The 26,594-nt window shown below is 42.9% G+C and overlaps 1 protein-coding gene across 4 annotated transcripts in view; it reads left to right on the plus strand.

Annotated features, from left to right (window-relative positions):
* Positions 1-3,470, plus strand: part of POLD3 (DNA polymerase delta 3, accessory subunit) — a 98,677-nt gene extending 95,207 nt beyond the window's left edge. For all 4 annotated transcript variants that reach the window (XM_053670727.1, XM_053670728.1, XM_037148687.2 and 1 more), the window contains one exon: positions 1,346-3,470. In XM_053670727.1, coding sequence (XP_053526702.1) covers positions 1,346-1,548 — 203 coding nt within the window. In that variant the 3' untranslated portion in view covers positions 1,549-3,470. The remainder of the gene's footprint in view (positions 1-1,345) is intronic.
* Positions 3,471-26,594: the final 23,124 nt, after the last annotated feature.

A 26,594-nucleotide genomic window follows, 5' to 3' on the forward strand; every position in this document is an offset into this window, starting at 1 on the left:
TGATTCTCAGAGTGAAATCCTCAGACATGTTAGGAAAGCAAATACTCAGGTCCACCCCAGACCTACCGAATTTGAAACTCTGGAGGTGGAACCCAGCAGTGTGTTTTAACAAGCCCTCCAGGTGATTCTGATGCACATTCAAGTTTGAGAGTGTTTGAATGGCGGACAGGGTATGAGGGCATAGATATATTTGATTCTGGTGCTTATGCCTCTAGGCCAATTTGACTAACATATTTTATTAGAAATAATAACTAAGAGCATAAAACAATCATTTTGTTTACATGGAAAAATATCTTTCACTTTAATTATCTGAGCATTTATTATGCATATTAGATTACTCTATTGAGCTAAGAAAAGATGTTTTTCTAATTTCTCCATCGTTCCTACAACCAGAAAGGCTGAGAAAGAATTTAGATGGCGCTGGTTATACAACTGCTTCAGCTCTCTAAAGGCAGGAAGGTGGCATTGTTCTGTTTCTCGCGCTTGGTGTACGCATTGCAGGAACATTCAAAAGACACCCTCATGAGTCCTATGACGTAACTCTTGGGAGCCAATGTCTGTGCCCTTTGGAGCTTCCTTATGCTGACTGTTCACTAGTATAAGGCCTTTCAAAGTTTTCATTAGGCAGATTTCAACGAGTTATATTGGCAGGGGAAAAAGTAAAATATGCCTTTGGCTGATAGGGAGTGAGAGAATTGGTAACTATGTTTGTCATTGTATCACTGTCCTTTAAAACCATCAGGTTTGTCGTCTGACAGTTTGCTTGGGGCAGTTATCTTCACAATGTAGATCACTAGTAAAGCTTGAGTTATTTAGCACTCATTCAGAATTAAGAACCAAACAATTGAGTAACTAATCTCCAATTCTCTGTACTGAGGATGTGCAGAGAGTGGGTGGCATCAGGATAGAGCTAGTTAGGGAGTCCGTGACGGTGGGCCTGGCTAGATAGGATTGAAACTGGCAAAGAGAGCAGAGATTAAGACCAGGAAAATGAGCAGTGGGAATAGGCAGGCACTGATTAGAGTGCAGGAATTAGCTACTGTAGACCAGGACCCAAATGCAGGATTCGGGCAGTCAAACGATAAAGGCCCGTTTAAAGGGACAGGGCATAGCAGTGAGGGAATAAGGATGAATGTTGATTCCGAGCCCCACTTAGAGGCTGTGTGAGCTCAGGATACCCCATACTTGCCACCTGAGGCTGCATCCGGTCTCCCAGCAGGAAAAAGGTCTGGTAGTAGATGAGCACACCTTCCCTGATCAGAGAGAGGGTCTGAGGGGACCTGGCTGAATAAGTATTCTAAATGACTCAGCCCACACACGTTTCATTTTTTCTTTATTTTACCAGTGACTGAAAAATTCTACGAGAGCGAATCCTGCACAGACAGCGAAGAAGAACTTAAGATGAAGACATCGTCCATACACAGACCCCCAGCAATGACTGTCAAAAAAGAGCCCAAAGAGGAACGAAAGGGCCCCAAGAAAGGAACTGCTGCTGTGGGCAAAGCCAACAGACAAGTGTCCATCACTGGCTTCTTCCCGAGGAAGTGAACTGCCATCTCTGTTGGGTCAGGGATGTGGAGTGGTCGGGGGGAGACCAAGACATACAGACTCTCACTTACTGTGTAAGTTCGTCTAGCGCCTCACTCACCTGTGTCAGAGGGCTGTTCTTCCGTCTGTAAAGTTTGTGCTACCGGTTTCTAGCCAAAAGAAATCACCTGGAAGCAAGAGGCAAAAGAATATTTAAACAGCTGTTACCTTCTAATGACATTTTTAAAGCATAGTCTTTGACCTGTCCAGCAGAAGACTTTACTCAAAAAAAAAAAAATGGAAACAGGCTTCAGAATTATCACTGAAGCCATTTAGGAGCTAACCCACTGCTCCCTGCCCACCCTGGGTCCTGTCCGCACATGACTCAGGGAGCCTTCCTGCTCGTTCCTTTGATTCTGTGGGCTTGTGTGGTATTCTTTCATCCCTGCGTTTTATTGGATGTGTGTACCACTCTCTTATCACCCCTTCCCCTCTAACACAGTTCTTTGTGAAGCCATTTTCTGTAACTTTTAAATCTTCGGTGAACTAAAGGCTGAAACGAAAACACCCCTATAACCATCTTTTCCTCCGTTGTAAAGCGCACTGACGCCTGGCCGCATACCAGCACACTGCTTGGGTTCTGCCCCATTCACAAAAGCTCTCTGGACCAGCACTCCCAACTCGCGGTTAGGGAGCACGAACAGAAATGTAATGGCGTGTTCAACTCCGCCAGAAATCACCAAGTCCGCGATGACAGGATAGAGGGCGTGTTGTGTTGCTGACGTGGAGTGTGGTGCTCTTCGTGACCTCGGTCTCCTCCCCTCTCACCCTTTCCCACTTTCAATACCTAGAGAGTGAAACCCATACAATGAAATGAAGGCTAAAAAGAAAGCTTTTCCTACATGCAGTATGTAACAGTTAAGTAAAATTCTTTTTAAGGAAGCTGAGCGTTCAGAAACAACAGTTTTCCAGGAAGTTCATGAGGAGGAGAGAAAAGGACACACTTACAATACAGATGTTGCTCCTCTGTGCTTTTAACCCTCCCATTTGCCCAAAAGTACAGGCTCCCTGAGAAGAGATGGAGAGACTGAGGTATTAGGAGGTCCAAACTGCTACTAAATAAATATTTTCACTTGTTCCTTAAGGAAAATCAAGTACTGCAGTGATAGCTTTTAAGCGACTTCCATTGTGGCTGGACAGTGGGCTCAGTGGATGGAGGTGGGGTGGCAGTGACCTGCACAGTGAGCCCTGGGAGACAGGAATACAGGCTTGGCTGCTGGTGTGATTCACTGCAAACAGACCAGGGATGTCTGACTTCTTTCCATCTTAGCCTGGTGTACGTCTTACGTGACACAGCCTGCTACGTGCTGTTCAAGTGCGTATTGTAATGGACCTTGGACAAAGAGCAGCTTCTTGAGCAGCTGTCACCTTGGGCTCTCTAGCCAGGCACCCCGTGGCCTTGATTAAGCCCAGAGGTTTGGCATCACTTCTAGAACTTGTAAAGGCAGAGGCTTATGTAGCAAGCCGAGTAAAGGTTGACATGTTCCAACCCCCTTTCTTTTTTACATCTAAAAGGATGGAGAAAAACCTAAAAGCCTAAACTTAAACCTTTACAAAAATTTCTGGAGAAGAATCCCTTTTAAATGGTTATTTTTGTCATTACCTGCAGTGGCAAAAAATACAAATGAAAAATTAAAGAAAATCAACTCAGTCTTTTCTTTTTTAATTATGCTGAGGTCTCTAGTAGACTGAATTTTGAAGTGGAGATCTCCGGTGCCGGCAGAAAGGGTAGTGCAGACCCTGGGACAGCAGTCCTGTGGCGGCTGTGTGCCGCCGGCAAGATTTCCTTAGTAAGTGGTGGCCCTTTTTTTTTAATACAAAACTACAGTGTTACCCCATGAGTTAAATAAATCTGAGGAGTTGTTTTAAAATAGTTCTTTCAACTGAATGTCTGATGAGTCTGTTACTTGACAGGATGGCAGCGGTGTGTTCGGTTATTTAAACTGAACAGGAACAAGGCTGGTTTTCCATTTATGTTGTGAAAATTGCATACCCATAGTCTGAGATAGACAAGTTATTTGCTGCCTTCATCATTTTTTCAGCCCTGTGGGAAATCTTAGTTCCAGCCAACTCATTTTTTAGTTCATTTAGAAGAAAATCTAGTCCTGATCTTGCACATTGTATTAGTTTGGCTTCGTTACTTGCTAGCTGTGTGACCTTGGGCACATTCCTGAGCCTCAGGTTCTTTACCAGAAAAGAGCGAAAAAGAGTCACCATGGACCGCCAAGACTGAAGTACTGTGTGTACAGCATAAATTTAGTACACAGAGGCAGCACACAGGTGCTCCACAGACAGTGGCTTCCTTCCCGATGTCATGAATGATGCATTTAGCTACCAACGTCCTGAAATGTTATCAAGGATATGGCCCAGATGTTACGCTCTTTCAAAGTCATCATTCTGCCTATAAATGTGGTCAGAGAGGGAAGACAGCTGTCCAGTTTTAGAATGGTTTTAGGCAGATATTATCCTATTGAAAGAGATTTATAGAGGGCTATATTACTGTTCACTAAAACATTTATTGTGTGTCTATTTTGGTCAGAACTCTGATCCGGCCACTAGAAGATATAATGGAATCCTCGAATTTGTCACTGTCCTCATGATCCAGTGGGAAAGACAAGCCAGTAAAATAAAAGTATAGCATCACTGAGAGTGCAGTGACAAATAAGCACAGGGTCCTCTGAGAGCTCCTGAGGGTGGGTGTGGAGGAAGTCAAGCAGTTTTTTTAAAAAGATGAATAGTATTTTACCAAGCAAAGAGGGCCTGAAAGGATTTCCCAGGCAAAGGAGCAATGGCTTTGGCAGGAAGGGGCATGGGGGATGGAAATGGACTGTTGGATTTAGGAATAGGGAGGATGAAGTTGGGGTCCTGCTAAGATGTGTGAATTTTATTCAAAGACTGAGGTCCAAGTGAAGAATTTTAAGGGGTAACAGAAGTTGATTCTCATTTAGGAGTGATAGCTGGGGCTTAGGTACAGGCTGGTGGTATAGGACACTGAACTTGCTCCCTCTCATAAGCACGCTGAATTGTACACCTACACATAGAGTAATTACCCCGGAGAGACCGCTGAAAGCTGGTTGGTTACCTTCTGTGCAACAAGTGAAGAGAGAGACCCAATAGAGAAGGCTAGGCAGCTGTGGGAGCTCTCTGGGATTGGGGGAGCTGGTGGGTGTCATTGTCACGTCTTCCTCCACCTTGGTAGAGTGAGCAGGAGCTCCGTGCAGGTGCTCTGGTCTGCCTGCAGGGTAACTGGCGCATTCCCAGGAACATTGCCCAGAGTCCATTTGGGCCTCAAAAAGGGAGCAGGTAGGATCAACAGGGTATTACCACATGCACCTGTCCTCCCTGCCCTGAGCTGCTGCAGCTGGACAAGCCAGCACCCCAGGCGCCAGTAAGCACCTGCCTGGCTCTAACCACCAGCCGTAAGTACCTCGCACTCAGCCCACACTGACGTTGCTTCTACACAAGACCACTTTCTTCATGACAAATGAAAGAAACCTTATAGAGAAGACTAGGAAGCTGCAGGAGTTCTCCAGAATATGTGGGAATTCTCCACTATCTGAAGTGTTGAGCACCATTGTTTACATTCCCCTCTACTTCAGCAGAGTGAGCAGGAGCTGTCTCTAGGTAGTCTGACCCTACAAGACCACCCCAGTGCTTTCCCAGCCACATCACCCAGAACCCATTCTGTCTCTGAACAGAGGGATCAAGCAGGATCAACAGGGCATTAGTACATGCATCGGACCTCCTCAGCACCAATGGGCCTGCCTAAACTCCCGGCATATGTGGTTCATACAGAGGTTGCTTCTACACAAAGCCAGGTTTTTCAAGACTGGGGAAGATAGCTATTTTGTGTGATTCATACAAATAAACATAGAAAGTCCAACAAAATGGGAAGATAGAAGAATATTTCTCAAATGAGAAAACAGGAAAAATATCTGGGACATGGGCAAGGGGAAGAAGCCCTAGTGAATCAAATAAGTAATTTACCTGATTAGGACTTAAAGGAAATCTTACCAAACTTGAGAGTAGACCAGAGGAATTTAGGGAGAACTTCAACAAAAAATAAATGAACCAAGCAGACCTAAAGAATACGGTAACTGAAATGAAAAATACTCAAAAGAAATGAACAGCAGATGAACTAATACAGATGAACAGATAGATCAGTGACCTAAAAGACAGACTAATGGAAATCAAAACAGCAAAAAAAAAAAAATTTTTTTTTTTCCAAAAAATGAGAGTAAGGAAACTCTGGAACAACGTAAAGCACACAAACATTGGCCAATATGCTCAATGAACATAAATACATAATTTCTCAACAAAATATTGGCAAACCAGATTCGACAATACAGTAAAAGGATTATACTATACACCATGACTCAGTGGAATTTATCCCAGGGACACAAGATGGTTCAACATCTGATGTAAACCAACTGATATGATACATCAACAAAATCAAGGATAGAAATCATATGCCATATTTTTTGGACTGTAAGATGCACTTTTTTTTACCACATTTTTTGTTTCAATTTTTTTTTCTATTTTCCTCGTCTAAAACCAAGGTGTGTCTTTTTCGGACCATAAGACACACCTAAGTTTTAAAGAAGGAAAATAGGAAAAAAACATTTTGAAGCAAAAAAATGGTAAAAAGGTGCATCTTATAGTCTGAAAAATATGGTAATCATCAGGGGTGTCCAATCTGCAGCCCACAGACTGCGTTGGCTCAGGATGGCTATGAATGCAGCCCAACACAAAATCATAAATTTACTTGAAAAGCATTGAGGTTTTTTTTTGTGTGTGGTTACATGTAGTTTGTTTAATGTGTGGCCCAAGGTGACTTTTCTTCCAGTGTGGCTCAGAGATGCAAAAACATTGGACACTCCTGATCTTACTTTATGCAGAAAAAGCATGTGACATAATTCAACATCCTTTTGTGATAAAATCAACAAATTAGGTATGAAAGGAACATACCTCAACAGAATAAAGGCTGTGTATGACAAACACAAAGCTACTATCATACTCACTGGGTGAAAAACTGAAAGCTTTTCTAAGATCAGGAACAAGCCACGGATGCCCACTATTGCCACTTCTAATCAACATAGTGTTGGATGCACTAGCCACAGAAATCAGACCAATAAATAAAAATATAAAAGACATCCAAATTGGAAAAGAAGTAGTAAAACTCACTATTTGCAGATGACATGATCTATGCATAGAACAGACTCCATTGGAAAACTAATGAATTCAGTAAAGTAGCAGGATATAAAAATTAATATTCAGAAATCAGTTGTATTTTTATTGATTATGCTATTACAGTTGTCCCAATTGTTCCCCTTCTTCCCGCCGACAAACACCCCCTTCTATGATCCCACCTTCTCTACGTCTGTGGGTCGTGCATATAGGTTCTTTGGCAACTCCATTTCCTATGCTTGCTCAATATCCCCCTGCTTGTTCTGTAACTGCCAATTTGCACTTCTTAATCCCTTCACCTTTTCCCCCATTCCTCCAGATCCCCCTCCCCACTGGGCACCATCCCAGTGTTCTCCATATTAATGATTCTGTTTCTGTTCTGCTCGTTTGCTTGTTTTTTTAGATTCAATAGTTTATAATTATGTATTTATTGCCATTTTCATGTTCATTGTTTTGATCTTTTTCTTAAATAAGTCCCTTTAACATTTCATATAATAAGGGCTTGGTGATAGTGAACTCCTATAGTTTTTTCTTGTCTGGGAAACACTTTATCTGCCCTTCCATTCTAAATGATAGCTTTACTGGATGTAGGTCTTTGCTCTTCATCCCTTCGAATACTTCTTGCCAATCCCTTCTAGCCTGCAAAGTTTCTCTTGAGAAATCAGCTGACAGTCTTATAGGACGTTCTTTGTAGGTAACTATCTGCTTTCCTCTTGCTGCTTTTAAGATTCTCTTTAACCATTTTCATTTTAAGTTTGATGTGTCTTGGTGTGGTACTCTTTGGGTCCAACTCATTTAGGACTCTGTGCTTCCTGGACTTGTATGTCTATCTCCTTCACCAAATTGGGGAAGTTTTATTATTTTTTTCAAGTAAGTTTCCAATTTCTTGCTTTCTCTTCTCCTGGCACCCCTATGATGTGAATGTTGGGACACTTGAAGTTGTCCCAGAGATTGCTTATACTATCCTCGATTCTTTGGATTCTTTTTTTTTTTTTTTGCTGTACTGATTGGATGTTTTTTTTCTTTCTTATTTCCCCAATCACTGATTTGATTCTCAGCTTCATCCACTCCACTGTTGATTTCCTATAAATTGTTCTTTATGTCAATTAGCATCTGTTTTATTTCTGATTTTATAATTTTTTTTTTGAAGTACCCTGTGAGTTCCTTGAGCATCCTTATAACCATTGTTTTGAACTCTACATCTGATACATTGCTTATCTCCATTTTGTTTAATTCCTTTTCTGGAATTTTGAGCCATTCTTTCATTTGGGCCATGTTCATTTGCCTCATTTTAGCAGTGTCTCTGTATTTGTTTCTATATATCAGGTAGAGCTGCTATGACTCCCTGTCTTGGTAGCATGGCCTAATGTGGTAGGTGTCCTATAGGCTCCAGTGGCACAGCATCCCCCATCACCCAAGCTGGGTACTGGAGTTGCACCCTCTGTGTAGGTTGAGTACTCTCTCCTCTTGTAGATGAGTCTTGATTGCTGTCAGCCAGTCAATGGGAGGGATTTACCTAGTCTGGACAGGTGGTAGGACTGGCTATGACCCCTGGCCAGCAACCATCTCCCTCCATGGCTTGTGGAGGTGTTTGGGTGGTGCTTTGACATTGTAACTGTCCACTAGTTGTGTAGGCTCTGGGGATTCCAGGGTGGTGCAGTCCAAAGTCTGCCTCTACCTGTTTTCTGTTCCGGGCCCCCTGGTGTAAACTATAAAGTGATCTGCAGATGGCTGCTGCTTGTGCTGGGCCTGGGGCCACACAGCAAGAAGTATGGGGTGGGGTAGGAAGTGGGACAGCTGGGCTCAGCTATTGTTTGAGCAGATTTAGGAAGATCTGACGCTTGCCCCCAGCCAAATGTTTCATATGGAAAAGGAACATCTACCAGCTTGGGTGGGCTCATAAGTTGGATGGGGTGGGCCCCTAGGTAATCATCAGGGTAGGGCTCACCATGCAAGCCAGGTTGATGGAGATTCAGATATGGTGCCCCCTCACCGTGGTTCTGTATGGGGGAGGGCTCAGAAAAGGTACAGTGGCTGCTGTCTGAAGTTCTGTCTGGGAGGATGTTGTCCCCCAGCTCTTGCCCTGATGCCAGACACTTCAGTTCGTCACCGTATGCCACTGGTGCCCTTCAAAGTACTGCCCCAGTGCTAGGGCTGAGAGGGAATGACTTTGAATAAGTCTGTGTGTGGTGTGAGGCCCTTTAAGAGGAGAGGCCTGAGAATTCCATAGTTTCTTCTGCTGATCCAACCCCCACTGGATTTTATAGCCAGAAGCTATGGGGACTTTTCTTCCTGGCTTTGGAACCCTGGGCTGCATGGTCCGGTGTGGGGCTGAGATCCCTCACTTCCAAGATATCCCTCCATTTTATATCCATCACACATGGGTTTGGGAGCAGACTGTTCTGTGTCTCCGTGTCTCCGTCCCTCTTACCTATCTGGATGAATGTAGTTTCTTTAATTCCTTAGTTGTTGGACTTCCATACAACTAAATTTTCTGATGGTTCTGAGTGATATTCTATAGTTTAGCTGCAGTTTTGCTGTGGTTGTGCAAGGAGGCAAGCTGCTTTTACCTATGCCTCCCTCTTGACCAGAAGTCCCCAGTTACATTTTTATATACAAATATCAAATGATCAAAAAAAGAAATTAAACAATCCCACTTACAACTTCATCAAAAAGCATAAAATACCTAGGAATAAAGTTAACCAAACAGGTGAAAGACAAAAGATATTGAAAAAGAAATTAAAGTGGATACATAGAAATGGAAGGATATACTATGCTCATCGGTTGGAAGGATTAATATTGTTAAAATGTCCTTAGTAAAGCAATATACAGGTTCAATGCAATCCCTATTAAAATACCAATGGTATTTTCATAAATAGAACAACTAATCCTAAAATTTATATAGAACCACAAAAGACCCTGCATAGTCAAAGAAACCATGAGAAAAAACAAAGTGGGAGGTGTCATGCTGCCTGGTTCCAAACTATACCACAAAGCTACAATAATCAAAACAATGTGGTACCAGAGTAAAAACAGATCAATGGGATAGACTAGAAAACTGTGTCAACAGAACTGATTCCAACTTGAAGTTAATCTACCAGCTTAACTTCCGTGTGAATGAACCAGGATCTTTGAACCCCTCTCTTCCCCAGGGTGGACTCTGGAGTGTGTACAGAGCCTGTGGGCTAATCATGGAATTTCCATGGTCTTTCCTCTGGGCATCCCTGATGTTATCTCTTAACTCACCTTGGTGCTAGAGCCTCCCAGAACCTGGCCTCTTTGTTTCCCCTGACCACCCACACATTTCCTAGCTCATAGGTTGATTTCTGGGGGGCATAAAAACAGGTGGTCTAGAGGGTAAAGATGTGGAGATATAAATGTACTGCTGCCACCTAGTATTGCATTTCTGTAAGTTTCCTGTTAAACTCATTAATCAATAAGTTGGACTTATCTGTCTTGTTCTTTGGTCTTTTAGCTCCTTTAGCATTTGGGGCCCACTTTGCATATACAACCTTTTCATGCAATAAGAGCCCAGAAATAAATCCTCACTTATATGGTCAGTTAATTTAAGACAAAAGACATAAGGATATACAGTGGGGTAAAAACAGTCTCTTCGACAGGTTGGGAACACTTGGACAGATGCATGTAAAAAAATGAAATTGGACCGCTTTCTTATACCATGTACAAAAATGAACTCAAGATGGATTAAAGACTTAAATGCAAGAACTGGAACCATAAAACTCCTACAAGAAAACATAGACAGTAAACCCTTTTACATAGATCTCAGCAGTGTCTTTTTGGATATATCTCCTGTCCTCCAAAGGAAACGAGTACAAGTAAACAAATGGGACTACATCAAACTAAAAACTTTCTGCACCACAAAAGAAACCATCAACAAAATAAAAAGACAACCAACTGAATGGAAGAAGATATTTGCCAATGATACCTTAACCCCTTATTCAATAAGGGGTTAATATAGAAATATATAAGGAACTTACAACACCAAAAAAATGTCCAATAAAAAATGGGCAGAGGATCTGAATAGACTTTTTTCCAAAGAGGTCACTACAGAAGGCCAACAGACATTAAAAATGAAAAGTTACTTAACATCACTAGTTGTCAGGGAAATGCAAATTAAACCCACAATGAGATACCACCTCACACCTATCAAAATGGATATTAAAAAAATCAACAAATAAACGATTAGGATGTGGAGAAAAGGGAACCCTTATTCACCGCTGGTGGGACTGTAAACTAGTGTAGCCATTCTGAGAAACAGTATGAGGATTCCTTTAAAAATTAAAACTAGAGCTACCACGAGATGACAGCAATTACATTTCTGGGTATTCATTTGAAGAAAACACATTAATTTGTAAAGATACATGCATCTCTGTGTTCACTGCAGCATCATTAACAATAGCCAAGATACAGACTCAACCTAAGTAAGTGCCCACTGATGGATGGATGGGTAAATAAGATGAGGTACATATATACAGTGTAGTACTACTCAGCAATAGAAAAGAATAAACTCTTACCATTTGTGACATGGATTGACCTAGAGGGTATTATGCTAAGTGAAATAAGTCAGACAAATACCACATATCACTTATTATGTGGAATCTAAAAACAAAACAAATGAACAAAGAAACCCATAGAAACAGAGAACAAGCCAAAGCCGGGTTGGGGGTGAGAGGATGGGTAAAAGGAAAAAAACTAAATGGACAATATTTTAAGAGTGACAGCTGGCATTTTGATTTTGTGCACTATGTCATGAGTGTTTTACCCACTGTGCATACTGTATCTTAGTTCCAGTAGTATTAACATGAAAGTCTGAGTGGTATTAAAGCAAAATGTCATGGTTAAAATAAGGCTGCTTAATTCTGGCCGCCAGTGTAGACAATTGCAGTATTTTCTTTGTCTTCCCCCATCCACATAGATTTCTCTTGCAGAAATAATTTCCGTTTTTAAAAAGTGATTTTTAAAGCTAGCAGTTCTTTTCTGACACTTGCAATGAGAGGAGCCTCTACTCACCTCCCTGAAAGAAATGGGGGACGGGGGAGAGTGGAACAGTCCTATTCCTCTTCTGTCTTTGTTTCTCTGAGAAGACATTAGTTATTGCACAGGAGAGAGCTGAAGAGAAGGGCCATATAAGGAAATGAAATAGTTTCCCCAGGACCTGAGGAGAATGAGTGCATAATAATGTATTTGCCAGAAACGTACTCTGTGTCAAGACTCGTTTTGGTAAACTTGTCTCCTTTCATTGGTTCCGGGATCTCACTGTGCTGTAATGCAGCCTGTTACCACCGGGAACCGTTCCGGGGCCGCCTGGTTTTGTTGTGAGAAGGCAGCACTGCCTTCTGAGTTATTGCCCTGGCGGCTCTGTAAATTAGCCCATGCTGTCACCATGCCCTCTCTGAAGGGCATATTGTACCCAAATGACTGCATTTCGGATTGACGCTTGCCACTCCCTGCTGCAGGGCACTTCTCACCACTTGTATCTGTGTCCAGTTTTTTCTGTTGTTGTTCCGAAGCGCGGGCCACCCACAGATTGCCACCCAGGCACTTCGGCCAGAGAAACTCGGTTGGGCTTCTGATCCAAACCCACCTTAACTCCAGACCTCACTTCCATTTCAAACGCTAAATGTTGTCTGGCTCCCCCACCCCCACCCTCCCTTTTCTCCTCATTTGCTCTTGCCAGACTCCTTGTTTCTTGAGACTTCGCCCTGGCTTCTCCCCTCCCCCTACCTTTTTTTAATACTCAAAGTTTTTCATGGCTAGTTCTTCTTTAACTTCTTTCTTCCATCTTTTAGGCTTTCTTTCTCAAGGTCCTTATTTCATGTCTTTTACTGGAATGTTCTTGAAGAATGGAAAAACCATGTTGTTGAGTATCTGCTTTGTATCATTCAAATCCAAAGCGTCAAGCAGTTGTTGAATGCAATTATGTATTGTCCTGGGGAAGGTACTATAGGGATTGCAGGGCCCAGAGGATACTGTTGCAGAGTGACAAGACACACACACACACACACACAAAAGAGCAGTTGAGATTATGCTTAGATGAGTGGTAGACAAAGGACTTAATTCAGAAAAGAACTGGGACAACCATAATGGGTAAAACTTTACAGTCTTGTGCAGGGAACAACAAAGGATTTAAAACAAGACACAGGCTGAGGAAGGTCCAGCACTTGAGTGTGTTTTATTTAGCTGTTTGAACGTCACCATTTACACAATCGCGGTCTAAGTAAATCATGATAAAGTGAACCCTTACTGGAGTTATTTCTGTTCTACCTTAAGAAGGAGAGTACTGACAGAAAAGCAAGCTGGTCCCAGGGATTATCCCAAAGGATATCTTATAGGATAGTTATTGGCTCAGCATAAATCCACCTCCACTGCGCACACACTCAACCATTTTGGCACGCGGGGGAAGCAGGGTGCTGCAGTGGAAACCACATGGGCCGGGAGATGGGGGGCTCTGGGTGCAAACACTACCTAAGGCTCTGACCTTAGTAAGGTACCTAAGGGCCCTGAGAACCTCGGTTTGCTCATCATTGTTTTACAGTGAGCTACCACCTTCCTCAAAGCATTGTTTTTAAAAAGCTATAATGAAATAATGCATGGGCAGCCCCTAGTATTTTGACATATATTAAACTAACACAGCAGAATAGCTTCCATTTTTTGCACACTATGTGCTAGGCATGGTTCCAGGTCTGTTAGACATATTAACGAAATCCTCCTAACAACCCTATAAAACAGGTTCTTTTATTCCCATTTTACACATGAGGAAACCGAGGCCAGGAAGTAACTGGTTCAAGGTCACAGAGTTAGCAAGCAGCAGAGCCAGGAGGACATGAATCTTGACAACTTGGCTTCACTCGGGGCCTGCAGTCTTGCCCGCCCTGCTATACGGCTCTCAGCTGTGTATTAGTTCACATTTCCATATTGCCCAAGGATGACTCGTGCCCATTTTTTGAGCACAAGGACAACTAGTGGTTCAGGTCCCAGACTGTCACATTTGAAGGCAATCTTAACGTTTATCTAACTCAACCACTCATTTGCTTGAGTCCTCTCTACAGCATCCCTGCCAAGTGGTGTTGAAATCTATAAACAAAGATTCAGTTACGTTCAGTATACCATACTTACCATACTTACTAAATTACAAAGTTAGGTAAGGAGACTAATAAATGTTAAGAAGAATTTAAAGAGAGGCTAGAATAAAGTTTTCTCATTAATTTTATATCACCAGGGAACTCTTCTAAATAGAGTATAGTTTTCCTAAGCAATCTATTTAATGGGTTTTAGTTTAAATCAAGAACACTGTTTTTCCTTACAAAAAAACACCTCCAATTCTTGGGAAATTTGGCATTTTTTTCCCTATTTAAGCCATGCTAGAGACTCACAAGACAAGGAATAATTCAAAAGCCAGTTATGCCCTACCTTTACTTATATGGGTCTTTATCTTATTTCAATCTGTGTGATAACCCCTAAAAAATTTCTCTCCCCCGTTTTGCAGAAAACTAGCCCAGGTTGTCTAGCCAACACACCGAATACCTCACAGTAAGGAAGTGAACCAGGGCTAGATCCTAGGTCTTAGACTTCACACAGTGTGACTTTCCCACTGTGAGCAACCCCTAAGGAAGAGACTGTGTCGGTCTATTCATAAGTTGCCTTGAGTGAACGCTGACCGATCTGCCCAATAACCAGGACGGTTGCTGTGAAAGATGGAAGAGAAGCACGTGGCAAGTCCTCTGCCTTCCAGGGACTGACAGTTGTGTGCGTGTGTGCATTAAAGAGGTGTGTGTGTGTGTGTGTGTGTGTGTGTGTAAGTTACTATGTACCCAGCACTTGTGTGCTGGATGCTGGGGGTAGAAAGGTGAGTTTCTTATCCTTGAGAACTTCACTGTCTAGTAGGAGGGAAGACAGACACATAGTTACAATGTGCTGTAATAATAGTATCATACTTATGCGTGCTTGCCATGGGCCAAAATTTGTGCTCACTATCTAAATACATTTCCTCTGAACCTCACCACAGCTTTCGTTTACAAATGAAGGTAGGAAGGTTAAGAGAGTTTAAGTGATTTACCCAAAAGTGTGATGTGTTTATATTTAATAATAAATTCATAATGAGAAATGGGAGGAGCTAGAATACCAGAATGGCTGTGATTAGCAAACCTGCAGGAAGCTGACGGACGCCTGTCAGATGGGGCTGTGTGAGCAAACGTGGAACAAAATGAAGGGCGTGTTTAGAATTGCCAGTCCCACACAGGGGTGATCTTGCCAGTGGTTCAGGTCCCCGAAGCTTTTGGCTGTGATCCCCTGCATCTATCTTTCCATAAGGAAAGCCATGCCAGTGGACTATACATTAGGCTAGAGACTAAGACTTCCTCTCCTCTGGCAGGTGTTCCAGCTGCCAGAGCTTGGAGGGAGGGCCAGAACTTGAACTCCAGGCTTTCTGACTTCATGCCTGTATTCTTTCTACTGTACCCTGTCGTTCCTCCTCTGTGAAAGGAGGTATGGACCTACTCACTGGTGTGGGCCCAGGGAAGGGCTGTCTGTGACTGCCTTGGGGATTAGGGACTCACAGAGGAGTATGTGCTTAAACTGAGTCCTGGAGCACAGGAGGTTGCCCAGTGGGAAAGTGAGGGCATCCCAGACAGAAGGAGCAGGACATAAAAGGGGCACAAGAAAAATCGTGGGGTGTTTAGAGTCACAGGCAGTTTGGTGAGAGAAGAGTGGGTTATGAAGCCAAATAAGTAGGCAGGGCCCAGATCACAGAGGTCTTAGCTAAGTACTTTAGACTTCACTCAATAGGCAATTGGAGGTCACTGATGAATTTTGACATGTCGGATTTGTACATTTGAAAAAAAGTAATATGAGGTTGGATTTAGTTCAGTTTTAGGCAAATGACCCTTTTGATTCCCTCAAACCTTGGGAGAGGAGAGAATTGACTTCAAATGTGGAATGAGGAGCCTTTTGCTGGGTCATCTCATGCTTGGAAGCCGTCTGGCTCTTGCCTGAGCCAGGGTCCTCGTTAAACCATGGAGATGGGATTGGTTCCACGGTTCCACTACGGATACACGGAGGCCCTTCTCTGACGCACAAACACACTCTGATTTAGACCTGGAACTGACTGCATCTTCCTGGAATTCTCTGCGCCAAAATGACCCATAGTCCCAGCCCGGCCAACTGAATTCATCCCAATTATATTTATTGTACACCTATTCCATGCCAGCTGCTTCCAAACACTTTGTCACTTAATCTTAACAGTCCTGCGAGGGGCAGCTACCAGCCCAGTTTCATGACTTAGGAAGTTGGCTGGCAGAGAGGCTGCCCAGCGAGGCAGCACCGGCTGGGGCTCGGATTAGGGGGCAGCCTGTGAGTGTCCTGTCGTCATCTGCCCCTGACGTGAGTTCTTTTCCACTGATGTGGGGCACAGTTCACAGTCTTGCATGTCGTAATCAGGGGGCATATCGGGCACTCACTAAACCGCTGTTGCACCTGGGACTGTGTCATGATACGCTTCTCCTCAAGCTGTAAGGTTTTTCTTTTCTTCTTTTTTTTTAGTGGAAAAAGCTCACCCCTAAAATAAGGAAACAGTTGCCCTGAAGGTCCTGCATGAGGCCCCCCAACCCTTACTGAAAACTGTGTGTAACTCATAGTATGAGTTAGGTGGCTTCCCAGCCTATAAAATGTTAAAAGCAGCAGAGCCGCTAGAGACAGTCACTTGTCGCTATCAGGCAAGTGGTGGCCACCGCTCGCTTTTGTAGAAAGTACTCGGACTCAGCGTCAGCCAGGCTGGAGCTCAGTGCCTGTTCGCTTAGCAGTGTGACTTCTAAAAAGCCAGTGAACTTGAAACTTAGCCTCGGTTCACCCATCTGTAAGGTGAAGGTCGTACTACCTCAGGGTGACGGTGAGAATTAGAGAAGCAGACAAAAAGGGCCTGGCTCCTAGAGGCTGGTCAGTCAATAACTGTTGTGATTTTCAAAGCAGTGCTTCGGGCTCTAATCCCGCCTACAGGAGAAGAATGCGTGGTCGCCCTTCACTTATTTTTTCAAGTGTTCCTTATTCCAGTGTCCACTTAGGTCACAGACAACACACTAGACCATCAGAGCTGACGTTACGACAAAGTGAGGAGGGACTGCTCATCGACCCAGCGTGCCAGCAGGCATCCTTGTGGTTCTGCTCACCTGTCCCCTCATGGCTCCCCTCGGATCCACCAGCACCTGCCTCTCAGGTGGGCTGCCGTCTCACTTTGCATGCGTTCTGTGCTCTTGTTTCAGCCACATTCCTACTTCAAACAGTTGAAAAGAAAGCCAGTAGTCTGGGTAGACATTCTCTTTCCCCAAGTACAGACATCAGAGGGCGCCTTGATAAATGAAAAAAATAAACAGATCTCCCTCAGTGAAGGGGCCTCCGCCCGCCCCCTGTGATGCATGGGGTGCTCAGGCAGCGGCTCGAGCCCATCTGTTTTCTCTGCTCGCCGCCCGAGTGCTGTCCCCTTGTGGTTTGCATCATTCCCAGACGCCGGCCAACTCTAGCCCTCCCCAGTTTGCTTGGTCAATAGCTGTCTTATTTACACACACTCCCTCTCTCTTTGGACGCCAGATGTGAAGTTTCAAGACAGCAGAGGCCAGGCTGGCGAACGCTGTGACACCTGCTTGAGCAGGCAAGCCAGTCAGCTGCTGCTTCTGATGATGTTGGCCCTTATTCACGGACAGCATGAGGGCTTTACCCCACCAAACACACACACGAGCAGCTGAGGGAGCCTCATAAATTATGGTTTTGTTTGTTTACTCAGGGCAGGCAGCGTGGTGTAGTGGAAAGAGCCTTGCACTTTGAAGCAGAAAACATGGGTAGAGTCCTCCCTGGTTGCATGGTTTTGTCTTCGGAGCTCCTCTTTCTTCACAGATACATAATATCGAGATTGAGATAAGTGGTAAGTGCTGGTTGTTTACCTGTTTATTGGCCATCTCCACCTCCATGTGAGTTCGAGGAGGTCAGGGCTGTCCTGGCCGTTGCTTCATCTCCAGCCCCTATCTCTCCAGACAGGGCCCAGAACGGAGTAGGTGCTTAGAAAATATTGAATGAATGGATGAATGAATGAATGAATTCTAAAACTGCCTCTTCTACTCACTGGCCATGTGGTCATAGAAAAATCATTTCTCTTCTCTGGGCCTTAGTTTTGTCAGCTGTAAAACGGAAGCCTTAGATCTTTATCCCTGGCACTCTAAGACTGTAAGATGCATTCTCTTAACAAATTACCCCGTGTCTCTGTGCTGGGCACTCTGCCAAGCCCTGAAGAGTCATAGACAAGTTAGAATCAGAACCTGCCCTGGTGGATCTTTGAAAGGGAGAGGCAACCAAATAAATCACGGTGTGAACAGGCGTTAGGACCATGGCGGTAGCCTGATGAGGGGTCTGCAGAGGATGTACAGGAGATGGGCCTAATCATGGTGGGGACCCTGGGGCTGTGGTAGTGATGTTGTCGTTCTGAAGGCAAAGGGCGGCCCGTGAAGACAGTTCCACTGTTATCGAGAGCTCACCAGCGCAGACACAAGGGAGAGCGGGAGCCCCCGTCATGCCTGTCCGAGGGAGACTGTGCAGACATTACCTCCTTTTGTAGATGAGGAGACATGCCCGGGGAGGTCAGGTGACTCACCACAACCACCGCACACGCCAGCGGTGGAGCTTGCTCTTTGCAATTCTAGCCCATTCCTTTCAATAACCACCTTACACAGTTGAGAGGTGTTTCCCTCTTACAACCTCCAGATGCCTAAATCTTGCAGCTGAATGCCTTGTAAAACACAATTCCCATCTGAAAATTGAATGTCTGGTAAGCAACTTTTAAGCAAGTCTGAGAAAGACAAATTTCCCCTGAGCATTCTGATTGCAATTTGGGCAACTACAACCAAACCTTAGATGTATTTTAAATTGTCCTTAGGATAGATTCCTAGGAATAGAATCACTTTGTCAAAGGATATACATTTTTAGAAAATCTTGATACGTATTACCAAATCGCCCTCCCTAAGGTGGTACCAATTTTGATGTTTATCATCAGTACATAAAGTCATAAGGCCATCAGTAAGAATGACTTTCTTGCTGCTTCAGATAACAGGGACCAAGCTAATTTAACTTAAGCAAAACTGAATAAAGCTGAGTTTCTGGTATACTTATTTTGTTCATTTAGAGACAGGAAATGCAAGTAGGCTTTGACAGTTTTAACTGAGGAAGGAAGAGGGAGCTATAGCCATAGTGTCCACGTGATGCAGAAAGCCCGCTGAGGCCTCCAAGGAAGCCGAGGGCTGCCTCACACGTGGTCTGGCCGCTCACTCGCAGGGAGACAGTTGTGCGGAGCTGCTGCTGCTGACCTTGGTGAGGCTCCTGGTGATGCAAGCAGGTCAAAGAAGCTGCTAGAACTCTGTGGAGCCTTGAAAGTACTGAGAAGGAAGAAAACCCTTCTCTGGCAGAAGCTGCTGTGGTGGGGAGAGCAGCAGTGAGTGGTCACTGCTGGCGGAATCGAGAGGGCCAGCATGGGCTTGTTATCTCGGCAAGTGGGGGCACCTTACAGGCCCAAGAGTCAAGGAGCCGGGTGGCTGGTGAGATGGGCCCGGATCATTAACTCCTCCGGTGTCTTGCACAGAGTAGGGTGCTCCGGGTAAGTTTTAGAGCCAAGTAAGCTTTCAGTGATTTGCTAATAATTCAGCAAATATTTAATGTGCTAGACAGTGGGAAAAAGTAGAAATTAGGATAACATGGTTCATGCCCCCACAGGGCTTACAGTCTAGTGAGGGTTGATGATAGGTGATAAGCAATTGCAATATATCAAGAGGAGGGCCATGGGAGAAGCACTGGGAACCATGAAAGCATGCAGCAGGGAGCCCCATGCCCGGGAGCCCAGCGGCAGATATGCTTAGGTTACAAGGTAGATTCCAATGGGGACAGAAGATTCCCTGTGCACTGCTGCATCCCAGGACCTGCTACATGATGGGCCTTCCACAAACATTTGATGAATGGATGAACGCAAGAATGAATGAAGTGATGTCTAAATTGGTAGGCCAAGTGGAGGATGGGAATAATGTTCCAAGGAGAGATAAAGGCAGCATAAAGGACTGGATAGGTTAAGAAATTAGTTTAATGCAGCTAAAACAAAGACAAGGAAGCTCAGAGTGGCAAAATTCAAGGCTGAAGAGGTAAAAGGAGGTCAGGTCATGGAGGGTCTTATAAGCCATATTTAGAAGTTTGGATTTTTTCTTAAGGGAAATAGTGCCTAGCTATTTAGCCGGGAAGTGATATATTCAGATGATAGAGATAATAACAGTAGTTAGTTATTACATGCCAGTTACATACCAGAGACTTTACACATAGTATCTCTTAATTTAAGAGCCCCAGAAGGTATATATCATTCCCCATATTATACATAAAATTATGTGGCTTATCAAAGGTCAGATAACACATCCCGGATTGAACCCAGGGCCTGTCTGACTCCAAAGCCTGTGCATGCTGTCTACTGCCCCCCACTACCCCCCACTGCCCCCGACTACCCCCCAAGACCCCCCACAGTCTCCCACTGCCCCTGTTGTTGCTGATGCTCTTTCCTTCTTTGTTATCAACAATGGCCTTCACCTTGGCTGCAAGAACATTCTTTTGCCACGCATGTCGGTAGTTTGTTAGGACAACCCAGAGCTGTGCCACTGCCGTTGAATTTTTGTTGTGTGGAATGGTAAGAGCTGTGGCTTCAGGTACGATGCTTCACCTGGCTGTGTCCCTCTCCTGCTAGCCTTTCAATCGCATCTGCCCAGCGCAGATCTGAACACACGTAATGTGACCACAGTAACTAACGATGGAATTTTGCACCTGAAATCTGTGTAATTTTGTTAACCAGTGTCACCCCAATACATTCAATAAAAATGGAATAAAAAAAGACTAAGCTCATCCACAAGTACGTTATCTGCCTGCCAGAGCAAAACTCAACACCCTACTAAGGAAGACAGCAAAATCCACCATCCAAAAGTGTAGTATCCATAATGTCCAGCATAAGATGAAGTATTAGCAGACATGTAAAGCAGAAGAATGTGACTGCTAATCAGAAGAAAAATAATTTAATAGAAAAAGACCCATAAATGACATTAATGTTGGAATGAGCAGACAAGGAGCTTAAAGTAGTTATAAACATGTTGAAGGCACTAGAAAAAAGTATAAACACAATGAGAGAAAATAAGGAATCTGAACAAATAACTGAAAATTATTTTTAAAAATGAATCAAATAGAAATTACAGAACTGAAAAATATAATAATTTAAAAAAATTACTGCTTGCTCTATAATTCAATGTAAACTGAATCAAAATCCTGGAAATTATCTTTGGACATGGACAAACTGATTGTAAAGTTTATGTAGAGAGGTAAAAGATCCAGAATAACCAACACATTATTGAAGGAGAAGAACAAAGTTCAAAGTCACTGCCTGACTTTGAGACTTACTATAAAATTATACTAATCAAGACTGTGATCTTGGTGAAAGAACAGACAAGCAGATCAATGTAGCAAAATGGAGAATCCAGAAGTAGACCCGTATAAATATTGGGCTGGTCAAAAAGTCCATTATATATTTTTTCTTGTACGATGTCTCTATTAGTGCTCATTTGTCTTTCTATTAAATTTAAAAAATACTTAATTACTTTTAAAGAGGGGAAGTGGGGGAGAAAGAAAGGGAAAGATACATCAATGTGTGGTTGCCTCTCATCCGCCCCCCCCTACTGGGGATCTGGCCTGTAACCCATGTGCCCTGACTGGGAATCAAACCAGCAACACTTCGGTTTGCAGGCTGGCACTCAATCCACTGAGCCACACCAGCCAGGGCTGTTTGTCTTTAACTTCATTTGAAACAATTTTGTTAGATTGTATTGTGACACCTGTCATATCAACACGCATTAAAAAACCGTATCAAAATTGGTGACATTTTGTACAGCTATTTTAATATTGAAGATGGAAGAAAATACACAATGTTTTGGCGTATTATGCTTTATTATTTTAAGAAAGGTAAAAATGCAAGCGAAATGCAGAAAAAGAGTTTTGCAGTATACAGAGAAGGTGCTGTGACTGATTGAACATGTCAGCTGCGGTTTGCAAAGTTTCTTGGTAGTATCGACATTTGGACCAAACAGTTCTCTGCTGTGGGGCTGTCTTATGCATTGGAAGATGTTTGGCAGCACTCCTGGCCCCTGCCCACTAGAAGCCAATAGCGAGAGATAGCGAACATACTCAAAATATCCAAATCAATGAAGTTATTGGTGAAAATGGAAAAGGTATCTTATTTGACAGAAACAAAACAGACTTTCTGGCCAACCCACTACATCAACTGATCTTTGACAAAGAAGAGGAAGGTAATAAGTGGAACAGAGACAGTCCTTTCAACAAGTGGTGCAGAAACAACTGTACATTCACACACACATACACAACAGACCTTACACTGTTTACAAAAATTAACTCAATATGGATCATAGACCTGAATATGAAACACAAAACTATAAAACTCCTACAAGCAAATATAGGAGAAAACCCAGATGACAATGGGTATGGCAATGACTTCTTAGATACAACATCAAAGAACACAATCTAGCCCTGGCTGGTGTGGCTCAGTGAAGTGAGTGCTGGACTGTGAGACAAATGGTCACCAGTTCGATTCCCAGCCAGGCACATGCCTGGGATGTGGGCCAGGTCCCTGGTTGGGGGTGTGCGAGAGGCAACCAATTAATGTTTCTTTCACACACCAATGTTTTGTCTCCCTCTTTTTCTCCCTCCCTTCTGCTTCTCTAAAAAATAAATAAAATCTTTAAAAAACCATGATCCATGTAAGAAAGAATTGATAAGCTAGACTTTATTAAAATTAAGTTTGTCTGTGAAAGATACTGTTAAGAGAATGAAAAGCAATTAACTGAGAGAAAATATTTGCAGTTGCTATATCTGATATGACTGTTATTTGAAATATACAAAGAACCCTTAAATTCAGTAATAAGAGATCAAACAACCAATTGAAAAATGAGCAGCCCTGGCTGGTGTGGCCCAGAAGATTGAGTGGCGGCCTGCAAACCAAGAGGTTGCTGGTTCGATTCCCAGTCAGGGCACATGCCTGGGTTGCAGGCCAGGTCTCCAGCAGGTGGCAGGTGAGAGGCAACCACACATGGACATATCTCTCCCTTTCTTTCTTCCTCCCTTCCCCTCTCTCTAAAAGTAAAATAAATAAAAATCTTTTTAAAAAATGGGCAAAAGACTTGAAAAGACAAGTCACCAGAGAAGACACAGTTAAGTCCTCACTTAACATCATCAATAGGTTCTGGAAAACACTGACTTTAATCAAAACAACATAAAATAAAACCAATTTTACCACAGGGTAATTGATATAAACAAGAATTCAGTTCCTACAGCATATTTCTGGTCGCAAAAACATCACCAAACTTCCAAAGACCCAAAACACTTCTAATATTAAACATATAAATGAATATGAGCTATACATCCATTTAAGAAAGATTAACAAAAATAAGTACAATAATTCTTTCCCACCCCACTTATTGCAGTCCAGGGCTGCAGGTGGTTGGAGCCTCTCCCAGCAGCTCAGTAACCGGCCCTGGACGGAACGCCCTTCCACCACAGGGCCGCTCACAAACGCACTCCCTCACCCAGACGGGGACAACGCAGACATGCCGATTAACCTCGCATGCATATCTTTGGGCTGTGGGAGGAAAGTGGAATAACAGAGACGCAGACATGGGGAGCATGTGCAAACTCCACACAGACAGTGGCCCTGGCCAGGAATTTTTTTCTCATAAACATTATAACAAAATGATGATGAATAAAATGATAATATTCGAGGGCTTGCTGTATACACATGGCAAACATGAAGAGGTGCTCTACATTATAAATTATTTGGAAGTTACGAATGGAAACAACGAGATACCGCTATACATCTTTTAGGCCAAAATGAAAAACACCGACACCACCAAATGCTGGCAAGGATGTGGAGCAAAAGGAGCTCTTTTACTGCTGGCGGAAACGCAAGGTGGTATGATCAGTTTGGAAGACAGTCTGGTAGTTTCTTACAAACTACACAGTTTTACTATATGATCCACTGATTGTGTTTTTTAATATTTATACAAAATGACTTGAAAACTTAGGTCCACATACAGAAATCTTGTGTCCACACAAAAACCTGTACATGGATTTTTAAGGCAGCTTTATTCATATGTGAAGTAAAAGCTAACAGAACTGAAAATAGATATATTCAGGATTTAGAAGGATATAGAATAACGGGGGGCAGGACTTCCAGAATGGCAGAGGAAGGAGCTCAGGAAATCCTCATAAAAAACAAAAAACAAAAATCAAAAAACCAAAATGCTAAAACTGGACAAAATTGTCAAAACTGGAAGTGATCAAAGGCTTACAACAATTTGAAAAGCATTTATTCGTGAAAACTACTGAATATTCTGTAAGAACAACGGTATTCTGTCTGTGACATCTTAGCCTGTGGCTGCCCCAAACCCTTCCCCCGCCAATCCCCGCCCAGCACCACCCCAGCTCAGTCACCACAGTAACTGTTCTACACAAAGTGGCAAGCCTTAAAAAACTGCAGCTGTGCTTCCAAAGGGGATCACTTTATTTGGAGCACAGCTTAAACAATGCCCTGCCCAAGGGCATTGGAAGAAAACAGTAGCAATCTCCGTAACAAAACAAAACAAAACAAAGAAATACGGAAGGCCAACATCCCAGCTAGCTTAAGGTTGAAGCCCTGTTGGGGGAAGAAAAAGGGACAAGAAAAATTTTTGAAAGATTTTTATTTATTTGTTTTTAGAGATAGGGGAAGGCAGGGAGAAAGAGAGGGAGGAAAACATCGATAGGTTGCTTCTTCTACATGCCCTGTCCAGGGACCAAACCTGCAACCCAGGCCAGTGCCCTGACCGGGAATCGAATGGGCAACCTTAAGCTTTGCAGGACAATGCTCAACCAACCAAGCCACACTGGTCAGGGTGGGACCAGAAATTTAACAGAGGTACAGGGAAGAAGAGGACGTAGTAGGCCTTGATAAGCTCCCACATCTCTGGCTAAGCACATGAGCAGAAGGGACCACAGGGTGTCCTTGTTCCTGGCACTGTTCCTGGTGAAACTTGAAGTCGTGCATACAGGTAAAGGGAAGATGAGAGTGCCTGACTGAAAGTAAAGGCTGGGCAGACTCGTAAACTACCTAAATTTTGAATGTATAATCCAACCCCTGCAAAGATTTATCACAGAGCCATTGAAGAAGGTGGAAATATCATGTGTTTAAGCATAACTTCTGAACTCATTGACTGACTGCTTAGCAATGCCGACCCAAAGGCAATCCTGAAAGAAAGGCTTAAAAATAAAGACAAGAATTAAAGGGAAAAAAGACACTACAGGCTCCACACACTTAGTCCAGGCAAGTTACCGAACGAGCCAAAGCAACAACAACCCCGGGGGAGTATCAGATACCAGAACTGCTAGAAAGTGTTATCTGACAAAACCAAAACACAAGACACGCAAAGAAATGGGGAAGTGGAACCCATATTCAGTAAAAATGCAGTGATTGCAGTAATAAACAAGACTTGAAAAACCTTATCAACCAATTTGACCTGATCGACATTTATGGAACATGACACTCAACTTCAGAATACTTTTCCGATGTGCATGGAAGAGAAACTGTGTGTATTTATAAAAAATTCAATACTTCTTCTTGATAAGGAGAAAAAACCCCTGCTCTCCAATAACTAAAAATAGAATAAAACATCCTCAGTAAAGCAGAATCTATAAAAACTTATGCTAAATATGATACTCTTGGTGAAATATTCACTTTCCCACTAAATTTAGAAACAAGGCAATATCTGCTATCATGAATTTACTCAATATTATATTATTTAAGATTCCAGTCAATGAAATAAGACAATAAAATTAAGCACAAGACATATAAATTGAAAAAGAAGTAAAATTGTATTTATTTTAAAAAAACATCATCATATACCTAGAAAAACTTAAGAAAGCTATAAAAAAAAACCTCCTAAATAGCCAATAAATGAATTTAATAAAGTGACAGAATACCAAGTCAATATGCAAGAATCAATTGTATCTAGCCCTGGCTGGTGTGGCTCAGTAGATTGAGCACTGGCCTCCAAACCAAAGGGTCGCTGGTTTGATTCCCAGTCAGGGCACGTGCCTGGGTTGTGCGCCAGGTCCCCAGTAGGGGGCACTCCAGAAGCAACCACACATTGATGTTTCTCTCCCTCTCTCCCTTCCTTCCCCTCTCTCTAAAAATAATTAAATAAATAAAATCTTTTAAAACTGGGCAAAAGATATGAATAGACTCTGTACAAAGGAAGATATATTGTACAAATGACTAGTAAACACTGACCATGTGTTTAGTATCATTCTTCATCCGAAAAATAGAGATGAAAACAAGCCTGAGATAGCATGTTTCCACTAGAATGGCTAAATTTAAAAAGACTGCCAACACCTAGTTTGGTGAGGATGTGGAGTAAGCAAAATACATTGCTGGTGGGGGTGTGAGGTGTAGTGATGCAACCACTTTGAGAGTCAGTCTGGAACTTTCTCGTAAAGTTAGCATATACCTACCAAATGACCCAGCAATTCCACTTGGAAATACTTACTCAAGAAAATGAAAACATATGTCCCTATAAAGGTTTGTACACTCATGTTCATAGCAGCTTTATTCCAAAACTGAAAACAGCCCAAATATCTATCTAACAACAGGTGAATGCATAAACAAATTCTCCTATATTCCTATAATGGAGTACAACTCAGCTATA

This window comes from Artibeus jamaicensis, unplaced genomic scaffold, assembly GCF_021234435.1.
Source record: "Artibeus jamaicensis isolate MK-2021 breed Jamaican fruit bat unplaced genomic scaffold, CSHL_Jam_final contig_64, whole genome shotgun sequence".
NCBI classification, from domain to species: domain Eukaryota; kingdom Metazoa; phylum Chordata; class Mammalia; order Chiroptera; family Phyllostomidae; genus Artibeus; species Artibeus jamaicensis.